Here is a 25703-nt window from a genome sequence, read left to right on the forward strand (position 1 = left end):
AAACATGAGCCGTGCTCGATCTGAAGCAGACCACCTTTTTTTGTCTTAGTGCGGCTCCACAATTCGCTTGCTTTTCGTTATATGATACTGCTTCGTTTCCCATAATCGGTCATGTTTTATTTCCTGTTTGGGTTTTATTTTCATGATATTCCATCATATCTAGATCTCAATTTTGCGCTTTATTTTTTAAGGACTCCCATAATGAGCTCTTTTATTTGTCCTAATGTATTGCTGGCAGTTGCTTTGTGTGGGATTTTGGGAAGTATTTAACATGCTAACTTGAGCCATTGGTCTTATTGAGCAAACTTCTGGTGTACTGTGGTTATACAATATAGATAGCGTCTTCTACACCTGGGTATAATAAGCTACTTACGTTTTCGGTGTTGCATTTCTTAATAATACTCTACTAACTCGCAAAAATGATTATGACGTGTATTTGTTTGGAACAAAGCTGGCTGGTCTTATTATTTCATTTCGTGCTCTCACTGGCCTTACCCGTGTCCTCCACAGTGTACCCCATTACTCCAGAGTGAACTGGACAGTAGCCATAGTATTAACTCAAGCTGATGAACCGGAATGAACAGTAGAACTTAAAGCACAAGCTTTTTAATGCATGTCCTTCTCAGGTTTTCCTATGTGTATGTGGGAGTAGCTCTGTAGATGTGTTTATTATGATGCTGTACCTTCTTGAATATTTCAGATGTTTCTTTGCTGCTGAAAAAAAATGTTGATTATTAACCTGCCAGTGAAAAAGGGAAGTGGCCATCTTTGTACAACACACTGCTGTTTTGCTGTTACCGCGCAATGTTTTATGATCTTGAGTATTTTATAGAAAAGTAGAAGTATGTATCAATAATATGAAAGCAATAGCTAAATCATAATGAAGAATAACATGATCATTGAATATTGTGGAAAATCTTTAGATTCACTCTGGGTGGATTTTGTACTGTATTTATTACTAATGATGATGCAAAAAGTTGCATAGCTTAACCCAAACTGTTCTGTCTCTTTTTTATTTATTGTCTTGTATATGATCTTTTTGTATGTGTTTTTCAAATAAACTGCCTAAAATGCTGAGAACTAATCTACTCTGGTTTTATATTAACTTCCAGTAAACATTTAGAAATACAAATATTAACACATCACAGATAAATCTGTATCAGTGCACATGTCTGCTTTTATTACAGTAATGAAATCCGCTCAAGATCATTTAGAAACAGTATTGTATCAAACTAAAGGGATCCGTATAAAAAATGTGTTGCCAATTTATCGGATTACACTGCTTTAAAAATATATTCTCTGTGGACTAGAATTTGCTTCACCTGTTCCAAAGCCTTTACATATCGGACAATCATTTTATTATTAAATCAATCCTTAAGAGGCTGACCAATGCTCTAGAGTTGGCACAAGCTTTAGAAGAAAGAAAAGCTGCTTCCTTTAAAAGTTGACGTACAACTAAATTCCGGTGTATCCGTTTCCATCTGGAGGAACCCGCTCGCCCACACGCATCCTCCTAATATTTGGGGTAGAGGACCCGCTCAATCTGCCCGTCGGCCTTGCGTCTGTCCAGCCACTTGCCACACTGGAAGATGGTCGTCACCGAGTTGGCTGTGTTTGTCACCTCCACGCACTCTAAGAACCAGCCGCAGTGGAGGCTGCTGCCGTCGTGCTCCACTCTGACCCTCAGCAGCTCCCCGAGGTCCAGCATCTCCAGAACAAAGCGATTGGTTCGCCCTCGCTCGAAGAGGTTGCGGAAGCTCTGGCGCAGATGGCGCTTGCCCGAGTCCCCGTTCACGCCGTAGATGGTGATGAAAACGTTGGAATCCGTGCCGCCGTCCTTCACGTCCCCGGTGATGACGATGATTTCGTACTTGACGGGGACCAGTTTGCGGACTTTGCTCGCGAAGCTCTCGATGGACTTGAAGCACTCGAATGTGAGGAATTTGTCCTTTTTGGCTGCCAGGGGGATTTGTGCATCGCAGTGGAAGAAATACCTAAACAGAAGGCACGGCTTCAAGTCCCCCACCATGGCGGCCTGTATGACATAGAGCAGCACGTGTGATGTTCATCTTACTTGTTTCCCAGCTCCTGTTCTGTCACCACCACCTCCATGACGTGCCAGAAGGCTTCATGCTTCACCTTCTTTCCGTCTTTGGTGATGTGGCCGACGCAGATCCCGGCAATCTCCCCCACGTGCTTTGACGAAAACTCAAACGTGTCGGTGGCGCCGCTGTGAAAGGGCACGCAAAAGGTTATGGCGAATCATTTCTGAGCATTAAACGGTTAAAATTCACTGTTTTTCTTCAATGCGTCTTGAGGGAGCCAAGGCTCGGAGAACAGAGAGTGAAGATAAAAGGAGGTAGAGAAACCGTGTGAGAGAGGGAGGAGATTATGTAAACCCACGTAATGGGACTCCATTTGAAGACCTACCGTAAGAACTTCTTTTTCTTATTCTCCAAAACAAACTCCTTGGAGCGAGCTTTCCTTCCTTCCAACACAATCCAGGCGTTTTCTGTGGTGGAGGCGTCGTCCGTGTTCGCAGTCGTCGTGGCAATTTCATATTCTGCGGCAACGAAGGGAGACAAACGCTGTGGCACTGCGCTCATTTGACACCCGGGCGAGCGGCTGTGATGAGCCGCTCGCCTCTTGACGTTCTTGTAATCATCACGCGCCCACACTCGCGCTTTTACTAACTGGTTTTGTCACTGAGGTCGATAGCGTCGTTGTTGGCACAGGCCAGCTCCCTCATTATCTGCTTGTCGTCTTCATTTTTGGCCAACCAGCGGTCGCAGGGGAACCTAAAGGTCTGGTCCATGGCCTCGTCCTTCACGTCAATGTAATCCAGGCGCCAACCAGGCGAAGGGCCTGTTTGCACCAAAGAGCAAGAAGAGTCCACTCAGTTTGTACATTCAATGCGTTCATGTTTTTTCTGTTTGATCATTTCACAATGTATCTTAACATCGTTTTTTGACAACTTATCAAATTGACTGAGGAACTAGTGTGACATTTTATTGCTTTCTTGCCGAGAGTAAGATGAAAGGATCGACACCACTCACGTCTGGAGGTGGTGCTGAATTTATCATTTAGGACGCAGCCAAAAAGCCACCAACTGGCTGGTTCAAAAAGACTGATTTTAATGTTAAAACACACGCCAGCAGGTATGAGTCGTTGTCTGCTGTGTTGTTCTGACGCCCACTTTCTCCTCACCTTTGTCGTCATGCCACACTCTTATTTTTGACAGTTCTCCCAGACTCAACATGTCGGGGAATCTGAAGACATCTTTCATTTTACGCTCAAACTTGTTCATGTTGGTGCTCTGCTTCAGCGGCAGCGTCCCAGTGTCTCCGTACTCCCCAAACACCATCACAAACACGTTGGCATCAGTGCCGGCACCTAAAATCACAGGTATGTAGAACTGAGGACTATACATGTCTAGTATTGTTGTGTGGATGCTACAGAGAAAAGAAGTTATCACAAACAAAATACACCATTACATGTTACAGAATACAAATACAGGGCCTTAATTAAGAGTGCTTTTGTGAAATGTAAAATGATTCGTACGGCCATAAAGCTCCTTTACTCCTCCATCCTTTTTGTTTAGGAAGTTAGCAAGCAACCAGGGAGACTCACCTATGGCATCACCAGTCTGGACTTGGATGACGTAGGTTGTTTTCTCCACCATTTCCTCCTCGTCCACCACAGCTGGCAGCTCACACTCCCTCGTCCTCTTTGGCCCTTTTGTCTTTGACAGCCAGTTCTCGTAAGTGAAGAGAAACGTCTCCTCTGTGGTCAGGTTCTGCATCAGCATCTAAAGACATTCAATTTTAGACATTAGAAAACTACATCACTGTAGTCTCCAGAGGTGAATGATTTCAGAGGATGTATATCCAATAGCACTTCTTCTTTGATATGAATTACCTTCTTTAAATATGCATAATTTAACTAACCGGTATTTAAAATATATATACAGTGCAGATAGACAGATTTGGGTGTGCGATGCAAGTAGCCTGGAGCTTCAAGCAGAGATGTTGAGAAGCTAACATGTTTTTAACTCCACGATTTCAGAGAACGTATGGTCTTCAGACCAAACTGAAGTCATAATCACGTGGGGCGATTTCTAGGACTTGCACTGCAAAGCTCCTTTATAGCCACAAACAGCTTTAAGATCTCTAAAAATACCTTCCTATATTTCTTTATTTTATACTATTACTATTATACTACTTTATATTATACTATACTATTTATACTATTTTGATAGGCCCTCACAAATCGCCGCTACTATAGAAAGTAGTATAGTGGTATTTACATTACCCTGTCAAGAAACCAGTCAGGTCGACTTCCAGAGCCATCAATCCGAACTCTGATCTTCTTCAGAGGAGCAATGTCATCGACCTCCAAAGTGAACGTGTCTTCTTGGTCCCTTTCAAACCTAAACGCAAATTATATACAGTACACAACAGTGCATAGTTAAATATTAAAGTGTTGATTCTCTGATGTTTGATCACTGTACTCGATCACGATGTCATGTGATACACTGTTATTATATAAATATTGAACAAAGCAGCATTAAAGCGGAGATAAAAGCTTCAGCTAAATATAATGTAATCTAATTTAATTAAGTGACAATAAGAGAGCGAATAAGTGTATTTTTGTTCAATGAAAGCGTGATCAATACAACCAGAGGGGTATTAGAGGACCGACCTGTCCTCATTTTTTGCCAGCAGCATTTCTTCTGTCGTCCCGTTGGCGCCAAACACCGTCAGGAAAATTCTGGTGTCTGTCCCCGCACACTGAGTGTCACCTGTGACCACTGACACTGAATAAATGACCTAAAATATACAGTAACAGAGTATACAGGATCAGGAAGAGACAAATGATGTTGTTGGGGAAGGCGGTGTCGTATTTGAAGCGCTATGACTCACTTTGCGGGTGATGTTGATGGTGCTGGAGTCGAGCACATTGAACAGTCTGGCAGTCAGACCATCTCCCCTGTCTTTAGCCAGCCAGCACTTACATGGAAAAATGTACTTGATACCTTTGGTTGGCACGGCAACCGACAGCTCGTCCACCAACCAGCAGCTTTCTGGTGTGACTCCGTTATGGCCGAGCTGAGGAAGACATGGAGGGGGGAGGCAGGAGTGGGAATTTATATATCATTTGATTCTGTGGGATATAGGCACCGGAAGGCACAGCTGGAATGAAATATTCCTGAGCTATAATGGCTTTGTTTTAATTTTTTACCGTCAGTGCGTTCGAGGAGGCAGCAGGGAGAAGACAGTTTTAGCAACAGAGCGCGTCATAGATTCTCACCTCCACCCTCTTGATCGCTCCTACGTCAGTTCCGTAACACACAAAGTGCTCCATGGTGCCGGCTGCGAAGCATTTCTTTCCCTCAGGCAGGTCCAGCCACAGCCGGTCGGTCTCAACGTCGTTGGGCCCGATGATAATGACAAAGACCCGGGCCGTGGTGCTGCCATCACGATCCATCCCAGTGGACAAGGTGAAATGATAGGGGATGACTGGTCAGAAAAGAAGAATCAGATTAGCTCGTAAATCATTTTACATTTTTGTAAACTGCGCTCATCTGGTTCTTTCTAAGACTCTTTCGTCTGTACAGTAAATATAAATCTATTGAGAGAAAGGTGTTAGCGCAGCGTAAGGACTGGACGCTCGGGGAAACAGGAAGCCGTGACTCTGTCTCAGAGTAAGTGAGTCCCCCGACCAGCAGCTCTAAAACTCACCGATAAACTAAATAATCACGTCGGTCCCCTCGGTGCGTACACTCAAGCCTTGTCGGTGTGATATACTACTTTCAGAGTGGTAATACTTTCAGCCAATTTCTAAGTGATAAAGATCATTTGGAGAAAGCACACTGTTGTTGTCGTACTGCAGCCGCATTGGGAAACACACAGAATAGTTGTGTGGCCTTACTTGGACCTTCTTCCAAAGCTGACACCTTTTTCTTCTTTTTCTTCTTGTTGGCATTTCTGTCCAGTCCCAGTTTGGCTTGGAGCATTTTGCTGATATTTGGATCAGTGTTTCTTTCACCTTTGTACCCCTGAAACCGATGAATAACAAACAATCTACTCATTTATTATGCAGAACTAATTTTACCACAGGAACAGATAAAAGAAAACGAAATACAAAGACAAACACACAAAACCTAACCACAACTTAACAAACCTTGATGAAGAATGTCCTGGCAATGCGTTTGTCCTCTTTCTTCTTCGACAGCCAGCGCTCACACAGGAACATGTAAACCTCTTCTGAATCCTGATCCAGCACCTCCACCTGTTCCAGGTACCAGTCGGCTCCCATCATGGCGTTGTCATGACGAATATGAATCTTAAACACCTGGCCCAAGTCCACAGCCTCAATAGTGAACGTGTCCACCTAAGAGGCAAAGGGAATTTGACATAATTTGGTAACTTTAGACACCAACATTGATGAGACTTTTCTCACTAACCGCTCCTCTCTCAAACTTGTTCTTGTTTTTCTCGGATTTGGCGAGTTTGCGCTCTCCTGTGTCTCCCAGGTCTCCGTAGATGGTGAGAAAGACGTTGGCATCAGTTCCTGCTCCGTACATGTCACCTGTCCGCACGGACACGCTGTAAATGTGAGCTGTCGAGGAAAGAAAAAACACAAACATGAAACTCACCGTAAAGCCTCATAAAACTGAGCGGTTGAGCTGCATAGTCAGGTGATAATTCTTTGTAACGAGGGACCACTTTCACATTTTCATTTAATGGATGGATGGATGGATGGACATTACTATAAAAACCATTGATTATATTATATTATTAAACCAAACGAATGTTTTTGTGTACTTCTAGTATCATAAGTACAGAAATGCTCTTTATGCAGAATAACGGCCCTGTTTTCTCCATTCTAAGGGCACTTTATCATGACATCATTACTTTATCTACCATTGGGGCATCCAAGAGGGAATGTTTGCAGTCAAATATAAATGGTTTAAACGGTACATTTAATCTAGCAGTACATAATAGCCTACAGCTTAAATGCACATTTAAGTACAGCACTGTAGTAAATGTTTCATTCCACCACTGAAATCGGGATAACCTACTTTCCAAAGCATCCTCCACTTCCTCTTCAGTCACTTTCAGCTTCCCATCCCGGAGGAGTTTCTCAGTGATGATGTCGGAGGGGACCAGCTCTCTCACCGTCTCCCCATCATCTTCAGACCTGGCCAGCCAGGACTCGCATGGGAAGATGTTTGTCTCTGAACCCTACAATCAGAACAAAATGAATCCTTGCCTACCCGACACTCAAGGAAAGAATATCCGACACAGAGAGACGTGTGAGCGAAAAAGGTGTTACTTAATTGTTAATAGTTTAATGAGGGCACGGGGCCCGGTGCGCTTTCAGTACCTTTCCTTTCCTGAGCTGACGTCTGATCTCCACTCTGTCGAGGTGCCAGCCGGGGTTGGTGCCCCTGTTGTCGTGTCCTATCCTGATTTTTTCAATTACCTCACCGACATCCTCCAGCTGGGAAAGAGGCAACACAGTGTTTGGAGATGAAGTCGCCACCTTAAAAAGGATGTGGAGTCACAATCCACACGCTCACCTCCACGATGAACATGTCCTCGGCCCCCCTCTCGAAGTACAGACGTCTCTCCCTCTTGTTGACGCACAGGTACTTCTGCTGTGTGCACACTCCCTTACGTCCGTACAACACTATGAACACGTCTGCGTCTGTTCCCGCAGCAAACACGTCGCTGGTGTATATCTTTATCTCGTAAGGGACGACTGAGGGGAAGAGGACAGCTTTGTTACGAGAGTAAGACGGATGTAAATTCACAATTCAACATTATGTTTCATATGCTTAAAGTGAGAGAAGTGGAAATTCACAAATTGCAGTTTTGGTACGGAGACCCCTAAAACTAACATTTTCAGACACCCAAAAAGTGTGTTAATGCAACATAAAATCGTATTTTGCATTCTATACTAATAACATTAAGGTGGGCGTGGCCTCTGCACACAAATGCGACCAATCAATTTTTTTGTTTCCTCTTCTGGCACATTTCCGACTTTATTTATTTCCACCATAAATTCTGAAGTTGCCATAATTTTTTTAATGTTTCTTCATAAACTACTGTTAGTTGTGTGAATTGATAATGTAAAACAGTTCATTACATGATGATGATGATCAGCTGCTTTAGAAAGAGTTTAAGAGTTAACTTGAGCAAGCACAAAGATTGCAGTGAGCGTGTTGAGGGAAACGTTGGTAGTCTTTGACCTTGTGTTATAATCTGTAATGTTGTTTTTGTTAAAAGTGAAAATAATACATTATCTACTACTGCAGTTTTGTGGTTTGGACTGTTCCGTGTGTGAATCAAGAAGCCGAGTACTGTTGCAGGCCTCCACAGTGACGAAATGACACTTGTTAAAGGCAGAATCAAAGAGTCAAGGATCTTACGAGCACCCTCTTCAGACAGAGTGCTTTAAACACGCTTCCTGCGCATGCCTCCACACTGTCACTTGAGTAAAACTTTAAGCTCTTTTGAGGGTACGATCAGCACATTACTACTTTCACTAATGGATTTCAGCACTTCTTCCACAGCTGTGCCCTCACATGGCATGTAGAGTTCAGTCTGTAACTCGGCGGGATAAAGATCCCTCACGATCGCCCCATCATCTTCTCCTTTATCCAGCCAGCGGCCACATGGGAAGCGCAGTCTCTGACCCTGAGAGGCGGCGTCGATCTCGACCCAGTCCAAGAACCAGCCAGATGAACCCCCTGGTTGCAATAACGGTATCTAGTCATTCACTTTCACAAACCGTGCTGCTTCATTTTAGTCAGTAGAGCCTTTTCTTTCCCCACCTGAGTTGTCGTGGCCAATGCGAAGCTTTTCCAGGTCTCCCAAATCCACCGCCTCCACAGTGAACTCGTTGATCATCCCCTTTTCAAACTTATTCTTATAGTTCTTACAAGACCGGAGGTTGATGACCCCTGTAAGTGACATTCAAAGCCAATAACATTCAGCTGAAGGTCACCACAGGAGTGCCAGAATGTTGGTGTGTTTTTGTACCTGTGTCGTCATTTTCACCAAATAGGATGGCAAAGACGTTGGAATCAGTCCCCGCATACTTCTTCTCCCCGGTTTTTATTTTGATGGTATATGTTGTAGACATGGCTGTAAGATCGAATACAAGAAGTCAGTACATTGTTTCATCCTCACACTCTTTTCGCCTCCCTTTGAACGCGCCCCTCTTCCATAAACAGGAGCCCGTTTTGAAAGAAAGTTACATTTCTGCTCGAGCCCCAGAGTTGGGCCGGTTCCCTCCTCGTCCTCATCCTTCCTCATGAAGGCCTCGTCCACAGCAACCAGCTCTCTGGCTATCTGTCCATCGTCCTCATCCACTGCCAGCCAGCGCGTACATGGGAAATAGTACCTGCGGAAGAAATACTGCTGATAAGCACTAACAACACATCATTATCCATTCAAATAATTACCTGACAATATACTCCCACAGTAGTGTGTGAAAATTTCTCTTGATAACTGAAAAAAACCCCACACAAACTGCATGCTGGGTTCACCTACGTTGTATCATCCTTCGTGTCCACTATCTCAACACGGTCCAGGTACCAAGATGAATAAGCACGAGTGCCGTCATGACGGATTCGTAGCTTCTTCAATGAACCCAAGTCAACAGCTGTCACGATAAAGACATCCTCCTGCAAAGCACAGCATGCAGGGACTACTGGGCTGTTACAGACAACACTTTTTACTGAAGATTCAAATATAAGTGCATCTTCTTTTTTTTACCTTGTAATGTAAACACACAAGGGTGGCAGAATATAATAATTAAAACAGATGTATGCATCCTAATCGACCCTGAATGTCCTTATATTTATTATCATATCTAAAGGGGAGAAAGTTAGAAACACCTCTGAATAGGGTGCACCGCCACTACATCAATGAATTAAAGCCCCTATCACAGTCTCAACAAAACCACATTATAGGAATCATAATGAAATAAATATAAATATCTGGCTGTTTTTGTAAACAAACATTACCTCCACTCGATGACAAATGGCTATTGTTGCTTTTGATCTCTGGCGTGAGCTTTGTGTTCCCACTGAACCAGAGGTAATGATATATTAATAATTCGGGTTAAGTAATGAGTATAAGTAGGACAGGTCTGATGATACAGAGGATCCCTCACAGCTTCTCACAGCTCCTCACAGTCAGGGCTGGCTGGCATGCTGGAGAACTTCCCACTGTGGTGCGATAATCTCAGGATAATGAACCGCACACCCTAATTAAATGTTATATTGTATTTGACACCTAAGCCCCAAAAAATATTTGGTCCCTCAGTCCATCGGACGGAAAAATTCTCATGCGGCTGATTCCCGAATCTAAATAAATGAAATTATGTTGGTAAGCTGAAATATCAGCCTGCCCAATTTAAACAATCCCATTTGAACTTTTTTACGTTTGCGTTACGTTTGCAGTAATTATTTAAAAATATATATAATTCATTGCACTTCTAACTTTATTCTTCAGCCGATTAAAAAAAAAAACCCAGTGTAACGCAACATACCTGCCGCCGCTCAAATTTGTTGAGGTTGTCCGAGTTCCTGAGATATCGCTCTCCGGTGTCTCCATTCTCCCCGTAAATATTGATGAAGACGTGGGCGTCGGTCCCAGCACCGGCCATGTCACCAGTGAAGATGCACACTTCATAGGTGTTGACTGGGAGACGATACAAGGGACGAATTACTCACACCTCTTAAACCTCTTTAACCTGTTGCATATGTGGGCCAGGAAACTCAAAGGAAAATCAAATCATGCATCTCTAGCAACATCAACACAGACCCAAACCTGTGTAAAAGAATGAAACAATGACTTTTTCATCACCCTGAAAGTTTCTGTGTATGACCAGCAGCTGCACCACACTGTGGGTGAAGAATATTTCAACTATTTCGGAGTTAGTAGTTTGATTGGTATTACTGTGTGTTTTAAATGTTAGAAAGAAAAACAAGGTAGTTCTAGAGCATTTTCCCGTTGTGCCGTTTACAGGGGGGTTACATTTGATACCTTCCAGCTCCTTTGCATCGTCGGGCAGCAGCTCCACCACCAGCTCGCCGTCCTCCTCTCCCCCGGCCAGCCAGCGCGAACAGGGGAAACTGTAAGTCAGCACCACCTCCTGCATCTCCTCTCCTCCCTCCTCGTCCACATCCTCCTTCTTTTTCTTCTTTTTTTTCTTGTCCTCCTTTTTCTTCTCTTTGGGCACCAAGGCCAAGATTAGACGCTTAACGTCCACGGTCTCCAGGAACCAGCCTGATCCGATCCCCGAGCCATCGTGACCGATGCGGATTTTAAAGATCTTCCCCACATCTTTGGCCTCTATCTGAGGAACAGTTCTTAGCTGTTTTCACTCAAATGTAACATCGTGACAATGTATTTTTCTTTCTTTAGCTTTAAGATTTAACTACAGAGGCGCATTTTTCCGCCATTGACGCGAGTTATGTGTGCATTCAGATACCTTGAATATTTCTGTGGTGTTTCGTTCATAGTTGTTGGATCTACTTTCGAGGATGATGACCTCTGTCTTCCCTTTGTCTCCGTAGATCTGGATGATCACTCTGGCGTTGGTACCAGCAAAAGTCACATCTCCTGTCACTACTGTCACCTCATAATTAATCACTGGAAAGAACATATGCAATGAGAGGAAATTCATACACCAGCATAGGAATAAAGGAACAAATGTTGGCAATAATCCGAACGCAAATCAGGTAGTGCAATTTGAAAAAAAAGTCTAAAAATGTTAACAACAAATCATTTGTCTTTTCTACCACATCAAAGAAAAGACAAATGAACGCGTGCGTATCTAAGCAGTTCCTTCTAATAGCAGTAGAGTGTTGCTTACGCTGTTCTATGTCCAGGATCTCGCTTGGATAGATCTCCACCTCCGTCTTTCCATCGGCCTCGTCCTTAGACAGCCAGCGGTGGCTGGGGAACATGTATTGCTTTCCATGGACTGGAACCATGAGCTGAACGCTGTCCAAGAACCAGCCAGCATGCATGCCTTTGTTGGTGTGGCCAATCATAATCCGGTTGATCTAGAATAAGATGAAATGGATGACAATATATGAATTTGATAAAGGATTTTCATGCATTTACCTGCATCATGCATTTGAGTCAGAAAAAAGACCGCGTTGATTCATTTTTCCACAAATCCACAAGTTTACAAAAGCAGTGTCATAGTGGGACCTGGTCTAATAAAAGATAACGATACTACTAATCCAAATCTAGGAAAGAAGGCTACAAAGTGAGCCACCCTACGATGTGTGCCTTCAATAAAGTACAGTCACCTGTCCGATATCAAACGTTTCCACTGTGAAGATGTCCATGCGGCCCGTCTCAAAGTAGTTCCCCAGGTTGTTGGCGGAGACCAAAAGCGTCATCGTACTGGTGTCGCCTTTCTCTCCATAGAGCTTGACAAACACGTTGGAGTCTGAGCTGCTGCCAGCGAAGCTACCCGTCTTCACCGCGATGTGGTAGTCAACGTCTGACACACGCAGCGGCACAAACAGGAGCGTCATGGGGAGTTCACGTTAAAGCGTTGAAAATGAAATTCAAGATTCCCCAAACTCACTGTAAAGTCGCTGTCCATCTGAGAACGGCACTAACTCTCGAACAATCTGTCCGTCATCCTCGTTGCGGTCCAGCCACCTGCGGTGAGTAAACTCTCATCAATTACATCGATTACTGCACGGCACATTTTCACTGTATTCACACCGAGACTAATGCACCTGTTGCAGGGGAACTCCTTTGCGTCAGTCTGTCCCTCCTCTTTTACAATCACTTTATCAAGAAACCATCCGCAGCCTCCACCCCTGCCATCATGTCCTATCCTCACCCTGCGAATCTGCCCGATGGCTACTGCCTCCACTATGAACTCATCCAACTGCAAGGACCAAAAGATAAATAAGAGATTATAAAAATGTGTAATTATTCAATATAGCAGTGTTTCGCTTAAGAAGTTATATAAAGTTTACATAGAAGCACTCTCGTCAGCAGAGTCTGGTTTATCCAGATAAAATATTTTGATGAAATACACCATAGGCTGGACAGAATCCATGCCTAAGGGTTAGTGGGATGAAGTTCATTATCAGTCAGGAACCTACTCCCCCCTCACCAGAAACAGCAAGCACCAGATTTCGATTCAACACAAAGACCAGGATAAAAAAAACGCTTGTCATGTGAAGCATATGAAGAAGGAGAGTACAAAGACTGTGATATTTCACTAAGCTGTATGTCCAACAACGAAGAACAGAATGCACCCACGTTGCCTTTCTCAAACTTATTGACGTTGTTTTTGCAGTTGACCAACTGTCGATTTCCAGTGTCCCCCTGGTCTCCAATCAGATTTAGAAAAACGGAAGCATCGGTGCCGCTGCCGCCGACCGTCCCCGTGCAAACTGTCACTCTGTATTTGATCACTGCAGAAGGATAACATAACGCCATCAGGTTTGACCGTATGATGTTCTGCAAAGCGGCTGGTCGTGGTGAGTGCAGGTGCATCGACATACCGGGCAGCGGCTCAGCGATGGAGTCTCCCATGGCGGGAAGCTCCCTCACAACCTCGTTATCGTCTTCGTTTGTGTCCAGCCAGCGGCCACAAGGAAACTTATACTTCTCCTTTGTTAATGTCTTCATCAGAGTTGCCTAATTGGAAAAATGCAACGCTTCGATACATGTAAAGGAATGTGTCTGGATTATCGTTCAGGCCTTATATCATAAATACAGAAGCATACCAAAATCAGCTGTGTGCATGTGAATCCATTACTACCAGCAGATTACTATCAAAGATCTTTTTTCACCTTGTTGAGATGCCATCCTGCAAAAGGATTTCTCTTCTCATGCCAAAGGCGGAGTTTGGTCAATTTTCCCAAATCAGGCAGTTCAATCTGTAAGATCAGGATGAAAAGTTGCCCATAAAGTCTTCTTATTTAGTTGCTGATAAAAGTGCGTGGTATGAACTCACCATAAACCTGTCTACTTGTCCCTGCTCAAAGTTGTCCGTTTTGTTGTCCAGTCGGAGCTCATCGCTCTTGCCCCTTTCTCCGTACACCTGGAGAGAGATGTCCGCATCAGACCCGGCACCGGGAATGTCCGATGTCCAGATCCAAAAAGACCAGGGGTGCTCTGAGGACAATCAAGTCAAATCAGATCCATACATTTTAAATTCTTGATACATTTGAGGGCAGTGGTAACTTGTGTGGACAGAAAATGATTAAGCCGATGCAAAGCTGCGTAAATTGATTATTCCTTATTCTGCTATAGATTCTTCTGAACCAGAAGAAAACAAGTATGCTACTTAAATAACTGCACGGGCCATTTACCTTTCTTTATAAGACATTTCACAAGCAATAGGAAAGAAACAACAATGCCCCCGGAGTCCTTATGCAAATGATACCTATAATGGAGCCTTGAATGGAGTTTTCAAGTACTCAGTGCTTTTTATAAATACAATGGCCGTGATTCCTGCAGCTGCAGACGATCCATATATATTTACATTTAACTCACTCTTCTGTCTCTTCTGTCTGAGTGAGACCATCTCATAGAGCTCTCTCTCTATCAGCCCATCTCCTTCCTTCTCATCCAGCCATTTACAGCACGGGAAGGTCTGCTCTATGCCTGTGAACGGACAGAAAACCACCACCTACGGAGAAAACCAAGGATTCAACTGAACACAGTAAATTGCCACTTTGTAGTGTTTGCAAAGTGCTTGTGCATTTCCTGATTTACCTTGTCGCAGTACCACCCAGCACTGACTCCATCATTGTCGTGTCCAATGGTGACCCTGCTGAGGGGACTGAGGAGCGCAGCGATCTCCACGTTGAAAATGTCTGTCAGGCCGCGCTCAAACTGCCCCCCCTCTAAGAACACCTGGATACAAATACGTACATTCATACTCAGTGGTGTGAATTAGTTTAGGGGTAACGCAGTCAGAAAATAGAAAAGCGATGATTATTAAGCACCAAAAAGGAAATTGAACGTCCCCAAAATACAAACTTGATTACCACTAGAACAAACGTGAAAATGAAGCAGCCATTGCTTTTTTTAAACTGAGGTACAAGTTGTCCACGTTATCTTGTCATCACCTGGCCACTGTTCTTCAAGCCTTTCGAGCCGTGCATCACAATGTGGATTTTGGAGTTGGTGCCGGCACCTCGGACGTTTCCCGTAACAATCCGGACGTTGTACACGATACCTGGTGGGTAGAGTTTCATGTCAGGCTATCAGAGGATCTGCCAGCGGGCGACCACGGTTCACTTCACCCATTCTCCCCACGAGGCTGAGCGGGACCGGGAAGATCAACTGCCCGAATACATTTGATAGTTTGGAACAAGAATTGATGCTCACACAGAAAACACTTCCTTATGTTTGGAGTAGGAGAGACAGCACACGATCGGTTGCTTAGCAACAGCAACGCGTTTTTCAGCCAAGGCAAGCGGATCATTGCTCCACAATGGAGCAAATCATTTAGGTTTAAGTTCATGTCCATCGTTGCCATGATTGAATCAGCTGACACGAGGTGTATGTGAGGGTATTATTCCAGGCTCACCTGTGGGCTGGCTCGCCCCCACCAAAATGTCTCTCTGGATCTTCCCATCGTCCTCATCAAAGGCAAACCAACGACCGATTGGAAATTCATACACTAGTTTGTTTCCCATATCGTCCACAACTGCCTGTATTGAAAGTAAATCAGATGGTGAACACAGCCAGCATTTGTAGGTCTGATGTAGATAATGTTCTGAAATGTTACTGCAAAGCAAGGCCACCTTCTTTTAGAGAGAACATTTCGAGACAGGACAGGTTGCTCGGTTTAAATCATGACTATCCAAATAAAAGTAACAGGTAATAATAAGTCAGTTTAGAGGTTAAAATCGGCGCTAATTGCTAATTGCAGATTATATAACTTAGTGTATAATTGTGATGTTCTGATATAAAGTGATTCTTGGTTTGTCCTCTGAAATTAAATGTATAACTTGTAATGGCAGCTAATTAGTTTATGAACGTTTAAAAATATTGAATCGCTTTGTTTTTATTTAGTATCCTGTAATCATTTGCAGGAAAAAGCTGTTTTTACAACGTAAATCATTTACTATCATGCAATATTGTAAATAGGCTAAAGCCTATTATAACAGGAACAAAAACTGTTTTGCTAAAAGACAACATTCCCTCAACAGCAGCAACCGTGCAATGCAAATAGGATATGATTAACTACCGACTCATCTGTCGTAATGCGCCGTAATGCAATCCCTTAACGGGTCACGGTCTCCACTTACACAGAGGCTTGAATGACGACACGTATCTGTGTGTGTGTGTGTCTGTTTGACCCAACTCTTGAGTCATTTGAGCACATTGTGTGTTGGAGGGAGCACGGAGCCCACAAGCACAGAGCTGAGCAGAATGAGGTACAGTAAGACCCCATGAGAGAGTTTTGTTTCAAGATGTTTGTAAATCCCTTCATTACACATGATGCAAACAGTGGAGTGACTCTGGACTCACAAAACAATATCTGACTGTTTCTCACCTTGTCCACAAACCACCCTGCAGAAGAGCCTTTGTTATTATGGCCGATGGAGATCTTTCTCACTTTACCCAGGTTGGGAGCCTCGATGGTGAACTTGTCTTCGGTGTCCTTCTCAAAGTTGTTTTTGTCATTGTTAAGTCGCCGTTCACCTTAAACAACAAAAATGTTTGTAAAGTCTACGAGGTGGATGTCAGACGGGAAAAGAATCAACTGCACTTAAGCTGGGATTCCCTTCTTGAGTCAGCTCATCTGTAACTTACCTGTGTTTCCGAACTCCCCAAAGATATTAATGAAGACGTCTGCATCCGTTCCACTGCCTTTTACATCCGCAGTAAAAACACTCACGATATACTTGTTATCTGTAAACACAAACAGTGTCAACCACCAGCAACCCCTCTGAAAATGCTCAAAAAGTATTGGTGTTCTTTTTTCGTTTTCACTGGAGGGTTTGAATTCCACAGATAAATAACCATCAAATGCAGTGCATTGATTATGTCATTACCAGTTTTGAAAGGGTTACACATGTAGTTGTGCACACATCTGCGTATACATACATTTGGGGATGACCATGGGGTCCATACTACCCAGCAGGTCTCTCACATGAAGGCAGTCCCCCTCCACCTTGCTGAGCCAGTTGTTACAAGCAAAGTAGAACCTCAGGTGAGGCCGGATCACATCCGTCACCACCACCCTGTCCAAGAACCAGTTGGCGCTCAGGCCCGTGTTGTCATGCTCAATCCTAAAGCAGCAGAATGAATAAGACCCATTCTTCTTTTAAACAAATTTAGGGGAAGAAACAAATATGTATTGATCTGATCCGAGGCCAGCAGTGTTTGGTCTCGGTCAAAGTGAAGGTGATCGGCGCCGTCCTGAAAGACCGACTTGATCGTGGGTGAAACGTCTGACGTACCTTATCTTTTCCAAAGGTCCAACATTGTGAGTTCTAATTCGGAAAACATCAGTTTTGCCTCTTTCGAAGGCCGTGCGGCTCCTGGAATCACAAAATTGTCACAAAAACATTTGGGAAAGCCAGGCAGCAAACCGTGTTGTGCAAACTCATTGTAAATCTAATTCATGAATACGTACTTCTTTTCTGTGCTGTTGGAAGAGGGGGCCGGGTGGCCAGAAGGCGTAGGGGGGGGACAGTGTTTAGTTCAAGCATGAAAAGTAACTCAAAATATAGGATCTCAGGCCTCTGGCTAGACATGAGCTGTTTACTGAAATGATCTACAGAATCCTCTTTGCAGGGGACTTACTTGCTTGCCAGGTGGACTTTGGGAGTGATGCCGTAGTCTCCGAACAGAGTGACAAACACGTTGGCATCGGTGCCTGCTCCTGGCTCATCGCCAGTGATGGTCACCACCTCATACACTGGGGGGGGTTTGGTGACGTGATGCCAATGTGGACAGTTGATGCGAAAAGTTCCATTAAATTGAGCAAACATTACTTTAATAGCAAACACTATGAGCCTCTGAATAAACACGTTAAATAACAGATATTGATAATAATGCGCAGTACCTTGAAATGGCAGATTTTACGTCAATTTGAGAGTGAAATATTAAGGTACATAAATATTACTGTATAAGAGAATTTAGATGCCACGATGCCACTGACATGAAAGATTTGGTAAAAGCAGGACATGTTCAGTGAATGGAGTGCATGTTGCCAGTGTGTTTCTGTGTGTTAGAGAGTGAATGTTTGTGTGTAAAGAAATCTAGATGAAAACTTTTCAATTACCTTTCTTTTTATGATACTCATCCTCGTAGTTTTCCACTTTTTCTGCCTCGTAGCTGCGAAGCTCACGCTCATAGATCTCAGCGTAATTTTCAATCTTCTTCTTCTTTCCTTTCGTCTTCTTGGTGTCTTCTTCACTATCTCCCTTAGTAGACCCTTTCTTCTTCTTTACTTTCTTTTTCTTTTTCCCTTCCGCTTCCTCCCCAGCTGCATGTTCTTCCTCTTTATCAGAGTTCTTCTTGGATTTTTTATCCTTTGGCCCCATCTTTTCTGTGACCGAGGTCTTCCTTGATCAATCACATCAGGTAGTGCATCTCCTCCCTTTTTACTCTTGGAGTCATTGTCGTTATCTTCATTATCCAAATTCTGAGAGTCACTGCTCAACTCACCTCTTTGGCTTTCTTTTTCTTCTCGACCCTTTCTTTATCCCTGTCCTTTTTTCTCGTAGTCCTCTCCGGCCCCGATGGGAAACTTTGTCTTCTTTAGTCCTCCAGCGTCCTCGGAATCACCCGCTTGCTTACTTTTTCTTCCTGGACTTTGGTTCCTGATCCCCTGAGTCATCGTCATCTACATCTTTGGTTTCCTCCTCGCCACTCTGTCTTGTTTTTTTTTTCTTTCTCTTTTTGTAGGCATCTTTAATTTATTTACTACCTTGTAACTGTAACCGATTGTTGTGTGTTCTGGTGAAACTTGATTAAGCCGACCCAAGCCCGCGGAGGAGTGACGACACGTCCGAGTCAGAGCACACGGAATGCTGTTTGGCAGCCTGCTGGGGAAGCCCTTCTCTGCTGCTCGCCCTGACCTACAACTAAAGCAGATGCTGCGGCCTCATTAGAAATGATCATTGGCATGTTATGAGCAGACAAAAAAAATCCCCGCTGCTAGAATATCTACTTCAGTACCTCTTCTGCAATCTCTTGTTGATAAGAAAGAATACATTTCTTCAGGTCCTTTATCACAATGTACATTGTAGTTTACACTTCCATGTTATATTTTTTGTATTATTTTTTAATCACACGTTTTGTAAGAAGGAAAAGTGGAATTGTGTGATCTTTGGCCACTGCAGAGACAACTGCAAAATCAAAAAAGAAACTGTATAAAATACTACAAATACAAATTCTGCATTAAATATATTTCTTAAGAAAAGGCATCAAGTAATAAGAAATAATTATATCAATTAAGTATAATTAAATAAAGTATTTTAAGCTGATTATAAAATTACATATTATAAATGCATTAATTTTGCAGCTGGTTCCGATTGAAATCATTTTAACTGTTTTGATTTACCAATAACCTATTTTCATTCATAATTAATGTGGTGTCGTCCTAATTACTGTTCCAACAAGAAAAAACAGCAAATCCCCACATTTGTGAAGCTGAAACCGTTAAACAGACAAATCCAATCAACGTTATTTGCCAATAGATTTTCATTTAATCAAAACAATATTCAGCTAAATGTCCCAGCTGCAACCGAACCTCATTTATAATTATTTTGAACAAAGCGTAATAATGTTCATTATATTGCTTAACACGTTTAGTTTGTAAAAACAATGTATTTACAAAGTAAAGTTACATTAGCAAGCTTAAATGTAGTGAAAAGTTATATAAAACCGCCTGCTCACTTCCAGCTGAAGCTGGTGAGAAGCTAACGCTAGCTGGCTAACTAGTTAGCATTTGACGTTACTTGTTAATTAGGTCAGCTAACGCTAGCTAGTGCTAGCTGACGCGAGCTAACGCTAGCTGGATAACTAGTTAGCATTTGACGTTACTTGTTAATTAGGTCAGCTAACGCTAGCTAGTGCTAGCTGACGCGAGCTAACGCTAGCTGGATAACTAGTTAGCATTTAACGTTACTTGTTAATTAGGTCAGCTAACGGCACTGTTTCCTAAATCGGTGTTTTCCAGTAAAACTATTGATAGAAATGATTGTGAAATATTTTCAGGTGACTTAATGGTGTTAAAGTAAAGGTCAGTGCCTTAACTTTCGAGCCGAATACTGTTTTAATTATAAGAGTTAACATTGCCTTAACCAGAGTCGGTAAAGTCGGACGACATAACGTTAGTAATTCTGAACATTGTTTGGACACATTTCCCCCCCTTAGGTGCTAACAGCCTCACTGCATGGGTGCTGAGCTGGAGTCGACGCTTCGGCCTCAAGCAGATGTTGAGGAAGAAGCATGATTTATCCGTAATGTCACTTTACTTTTACTGTTTGAGTAGAAAGTATGTACTTTAAACCTTTTTGTGTACTATGCTGCCGCCTCGTGGTCATCACGATGGATACTACGAAATGACGCGCTGCCTCACAATATATTCCCTGTTCATGTTGTACAGTATATAGAGCTTTTATTTAAGTAAAAGAAGCCACTGTGCCTGGCTGTTAAGTAAAACGACTGAATGTATTATTATTTCGAAAAATTAAAATAAAAAATTGCCCATTTGAGAACAATCCATATTAGAATATTGTGTTGGAATTATTAATGTATACATGTTAAAGTTGGCCTGATGTGTTTTTACTTGCCCTATTAGTTATTGCAGGACATATTGTGTGTTTGTTGTCAAAATAATTCTGCTGATAACTTGTGAAACTAGTAGAAAAATACTGCTTGTGTGCGTCCAGACTATGGACTAGTATTTAATAGCCTGAGATTGTTATTTAACACAACCTCTCTATTAAAGGATAGACGTTTCTCCCAGAGACGGTTTATTAACAGTCTGCGTGTAGGATTTATTACAGCCGGCAGAGGGAGACACCTTCGTTTGCGTTTGGATTCCAATTGCGTTATTGTTTGCACCATCACACTCACAGGATGATCACTGTTTGTATCAACCGGATTGTGACACTCCTATCGAAAGACCTAAAGCTGATTTCCTCCTTCTCGTGGATTCTCCCTCAAAGCCTGTTACCCACAATTGTTACACATTCAAAGGAAAGCCTTTCTACATTGTCAAGATGCTACACACGAAACAAAGCAAGAGAGACAGCAGGACAAAATGCATTATGTATTTTAATGGATTCCATGCAACGTGAAAAGATTTGTTATACATAAAATGTGAATACTGATTGCATTTATAAACTTTTATTACAAATACATTTATTTTTCTGTTAGACCAAGTCTTTTTTTGTCTCCACTTTCTGCATGTTTCATATTGCTGTACAATACAATCCTGATGTGTTAAGCCACAATCAATTATTTTGTTTGTAACAACCCGTTGTCTCTCCCTGCTCCTCTGTCTGTCTGTCTGTCTGTCTGTCTGCCGTGCTACAGCATATTCATCCAATCCTTGAACTCTGTGTGTACTCTGATTCACAGCCACATGGTGTGTTTTACCACTGGAGTTCTGTTCTGAACCTGTTTGTAAAAAAGCATTTTTTGCAGAATGTGCAGTTTTGGTCAAATTCCTCCGCTCTAGTAATATGTATTCATCTAAAATCCCGTTTAGCTTTTGCTGTTCAGTTACGCAGTCACAATGCACCTGCATCTGCATCCCTTGACCTGCTTGTGCTGATGTTTGTGGACGAGTATATTAAAATGAATCAAGATGACAGAAATGTTTTCACTAAGCAAAGAAACTCGGTTGAAACGTGAAGATGGCGGATACCCAATGACCTGGTTTGTAACCTTTCTGTTTCTCTTCATAAGATGCATATCAGTGATGGCTGCAGGAAAACTGATTTACATCACAAGTTCGTTCCGACAACCTAAACAAGCTGACTGAAAATCCTATCTTTCAGATTCAGGGGAAGTAAAGGAAGCATTTTCGACTACAGAGGAGCAGACTGTCATGCCGTGGGTGTAGACGTCCGTAGGGGCCAGATACTGGACTTCAGACGGTACAATTATTTGTAGTGTCTTTGAACGTCGATTGAAAGGGTTTGAATCCCAAAGCTCGTGTCACTGGTCAAGCTATTGTCATTGGAGGTTGTTGTCTTTGGTTCACGTGAAGCCTCTACAAGCTAAAACCGGCAAACATTTTCCAAAATGTCCATGTTTATGTATAAAAACTTTCTCAAAGTATCTCAGATGAAATCTATATTTCATAGCAGATAAAAGTATCTTCACATCACATTTCACTTGATTTCCATAAAGGTGCTGCCTATCAAATCCATTTTGATTGGTTTGTTCATCTTAAAGTGGGTAAAACGTGTTGGCACGTTGGAACATCTAAGGGCCTTTTTCTTTTTTTTTTTCTATTTGTTATATATTTCTTAAGTTGTGCTGTAGTTTTAACAGTCTTTTAAACGATTTTGACGTTTACACTGGCACTAAAAGCAAAGGTTAATGAACGATTCAGAGTACACATATACATATTTAGTATATATAGACAGTCTTTAAATCATGGGTTTAATTGATTTCCCAAAGCTGAGAATGTTTATTGTCCATCACATCCGCAAGGAGCTTTGTGATAACATAGCTGCGCCTCTGCAACACAGAAGATGATCGGCGAAGACTCTCCCAACAAACACAGTGGCGGGTCCTCGGGTTCACGAAGGACGCGCTGGAGGAAGTGAAGGGGAAATAGATTGACACAGCAGGATACGTGAGGAACGCAGTCTCTGTCGCGTTGCTCCGCCTCTCAGTCCCCATTTGTCCCCAAAAGTGATGTTATGAGGGATCAGATTGTTGTGGAACCTGAACACTGATTTATTTGACCAGGCGATTTGTCATCTCTCTCAGTAAGTCGATGTTTAGTGGTGATGGTTTGGTTGCTGTTCAACAGGTGATTGGGTGAGAAGTGTGAAGCTTCTTAAACACATAAAGTTGTACATCAAACCTTTGCACTGGATGTCACAAAAAGACTCCAGTTTATACTTTTGGTTTCTTTAAAGCAACAACTTGTTTTGAATCCAGCGGATCTTGTTCGATCCAACATGGATGAAAAGAAGTATTTATTCTGCAAATGACTCTGCTAGAGGCCAAATGTGTTAAACACACTTGTGTGGGTTTTCTTCAGCAGAAAGAAAACAATAACCTGATTTTGGTGCCAGTCCATATACTAAAAGCATGCCTATTAATTACGGATTGTGCATTCGTGGGCTTTAATTGTTATTTAGGGGTTTGTAATGTTGTCAACACTTTGTGATAGTAGATAATCTTCTCCAACAATTTTGGTTCCCACAATTACCGCTCAGACTTTCATGGAACATTTCTTCTGTGGCCAAAGAATCACAATTGGCCCTCAGAGAAAAGATAAGGTTGTGATGCAAAGTTGATGGTTTGACAAATGAAAAGTAAAGAAGACTGAACATCGGCATCAATGCTCAACCCCAATTAGATGATCAGAACATCCTTTGAAGCAGAGCACAGTTACGTAAGCTTTAGTGTACATTTCATACAGCTGTTTTATCGCCATCTTTCAACTCCCAGTGTGAACTTCCTGTTATGTTTTAGCTTCTAATTAAACCGTGAGCGATAAGGTTACTTCAAGACTTTCTCAAAGCTAGATGCCTGCAGTCCCACCGTGGGGTCAGAACAGATAAGCCCATATATATTTATTTCACTCTGTCTGGAGACATTTTTAAATCTATGAACCTGCAAAAAAGATTATTTATCTTTTATTCAAAGAATTATTAGGTCATTGATATCCTCATAATAATAACAGTTGCACAATGCACCTCACATGAACAGCCATCTTGGCCAATGTAGCTGAAAGCTGAAATGCACCGTTGTGACGGATAGTTAAGCTCGTGGAATAAATGTTATATCAAATCTGGGAGGTAATTGGTACCTCTGAATACGGCCTGTTTCAGCTTGAGTAAGAACGTCATGGCGAGCTGGGGCCGACGTCAGAGGAAGGGCGATAAATCATTGGACATTAGTCTATTTTTGACACAACTGCTGCAGTGGTGGTGCCGTCAAAGGAGACAAAGACGGATCCACAACCCCACATCTGCTCTCCTGCACGTCGTGACGTCCTTTGGTATTTTTTTAACTGCAAAAAGTGCACCGAGCGGCGACATCTGATACAGCGCGTGCAAGTGGGCGCTCTTGATGTCTGCTTCCAGCGAAGCGCTGGTAAAACACTTTTGTTCATGTTGATCCACGCCACAGACATTAGTGGCCCCTGTCGGGGTGGAGGGAATGAGGACGGCGTCTAATTGCCTTTGGTGAGGCACGAGGAACTGAAGCCAAGCATCAGGCGGTGAAGCTGTGCGGACAAGGCCTGTTTATGAGGAAAACAAGCAAACACATGATTAATATTACGAATAATCTGCTCATTAAATTCCCTGAAACACACAGTTCCCCTTTGATTCCTCGCCCTTTTGCTGTCATAAAACATTTCAGGTTGACATAAATAGCAGATTTACAGCCAGTAGCTGTAGTTTTATCTTGGTTTCCTAAATTACCCCTCCACTAAATCACGTTTTTCTATTTGTCTGCACCTTTCGCCAGAGGTTCCCATGCAGTGGCAGGTCTCCCCGCTGCCGCCGCTCGACCTCTGCAGCTCATCCAGAACGCAGCAGCTCGACTGGTCTTTAACCTTCCTAAATTCTTCCACACTACTCTGCTCCTCCGCTCTCTTCACTGGTGGCTGCCCGCATCCAGTTCAAAACACTGGTGCTCAGGTACCGTGCTGTGAATGGATCAGGTCCAGTCTACATCCGGGGCATGGTCAAACCCGACACCCCGACCCGCACTCTCCGCTCTAGCTAAATGCTTCAAGAAATACTTGAAGTGAGGAGCCCAGTTGGCAGGCACAGTGCTGCTAGCTGGGAAATGGTGCTGGCTTCCAGTAAGTTTGAACACATGACTTACCGTTGCAACGTCTCCTTGTGGACCTGCGGTCACCCTACTTCCCTGTTTCTGCATTGCTTTAAGGTGACACCATCACCTTTGAAACTACTCAAGTCCATCTGATGAGGCTGTAATGACTTCATGAATGATCACCGAAGGGACTGTCTTTGTTTTTTTTTCCAACAATTTCTGCTGCGTAATCATTCAATTCTCATAAAAAAGATAGCTTTGGGAAAAACATTCATTCCCGTTCTTGCTTTGAGTTGCTACAGTTACCTTAGCATAAGACAGGAAACAGGCCGCGGGCTATTAGCATATCTCAGTGCACGTGCCACTGGTTAGCTCACAGCTGCCGCTCTACGTTGCTCTCATACAGCTGTTACAGCTGCTCACTATCGACATGGTTACGCTGCACCCATCCGCCAACTTCCTCTCAGGGGAACACTGTGAGCCCCGTCAGACGTCTCCTGGCTGGCATGGCTAGCGCTATTAGCATGGTCGGCATTGCCATGCTGAGAGCTATTGAAAGGCGATAGAAATGCTCTAATCTCGTATTATGCGTCTTTATACCAAAATCTAATTTCCTGAAACTTCCAGTAACTGTTCCAGTGTTTCCCCAACCATTGAACCAATCACTGGTTTGATGTAAACACAGCGTTG

General features: G+C 42.9%; 1 protein-coding gene across 1 annotated transcript; it reads right to left on the reverse strand.

Annotated features, from left to right (window-relative positions):
- Positions 1 to 1155: 1155 nt before the first annotated feature.
- On the reverse strand, positions 1156 to 20511 carry loxhd1b (lipoxygenase homology PLAT domains 1b). Its single transcript, XM_078087173.1, has 42 exons — positions 18310 to 20511; positions 17829 to 17943; positions 17483 to 17563; positions 17127 to 17311; positions 16833 to 16931; positions 16573 to 16721; positions 15601 to 15724; positions 15137 to 15246; positions 14781 to 14921; positions 14559 to 14694; positions 14017 to 14177; positions 13853 to 13939; positions 13562 to 13697; positions 13317 to 13471; positions 12782 to 12936; positions 12625 to 12701; positions 12341 to 12537; positions 11896 to 12088; positions 11512 to 11672; positions 11064 to 11376; positions 10567 to 10718; positions 9564 to 9697; positions 9269 to 9414; positions 9051 to 9155; positions 8843 to 8971; positions 8594 to 8758; positions 7586 to 7767; positions 7390 to 7506; positions 7085 to 7247; positions 6467 to 6621; positions 6184 to 6393; positions 5932 to 6058; positions 5311 to 5519; positions 4923 to 5108; positions 4702 to 4829; positions 4312 to 4429; positions 3631 to 3808; positions 3208 to 3393; positions 2695 to 2865; positions 2431 to 2563; positions 2075 to 2230; positions 1156 to 1994 (listed from the first exon to the last, which is right to left on the reverse strand). The coding sequence occupies exons 1-42, from the start codon at positions 18569 to 18571 to the stop codon at positions 1514 to 1516; spliced, it is 6768 nt and encodes a 2255-aa protein (XP_077943299.1). The 5' UTR covers positions 18572 to 20511; the 3' UTR covers positions 1156 to 1513.
- Between the last annotated feature and the right edge of the window lie 5192 nt (positions 20512 to 25703).

Source organism: Gasterosteus aculeatus, chromosome 13 (genome assembly GCF_964276395.1).
Source record: "Gasterosteus aculeatus chromosome 13, fGasAcu3.hap1.1, whole genome shotgun sequence".
NCBI lineage: Eukaryota > Metazoa > Chordata > Actinopteri > Perciformes > Gasterosteidae > Gasterosteus > Gasterosteus aculeatus.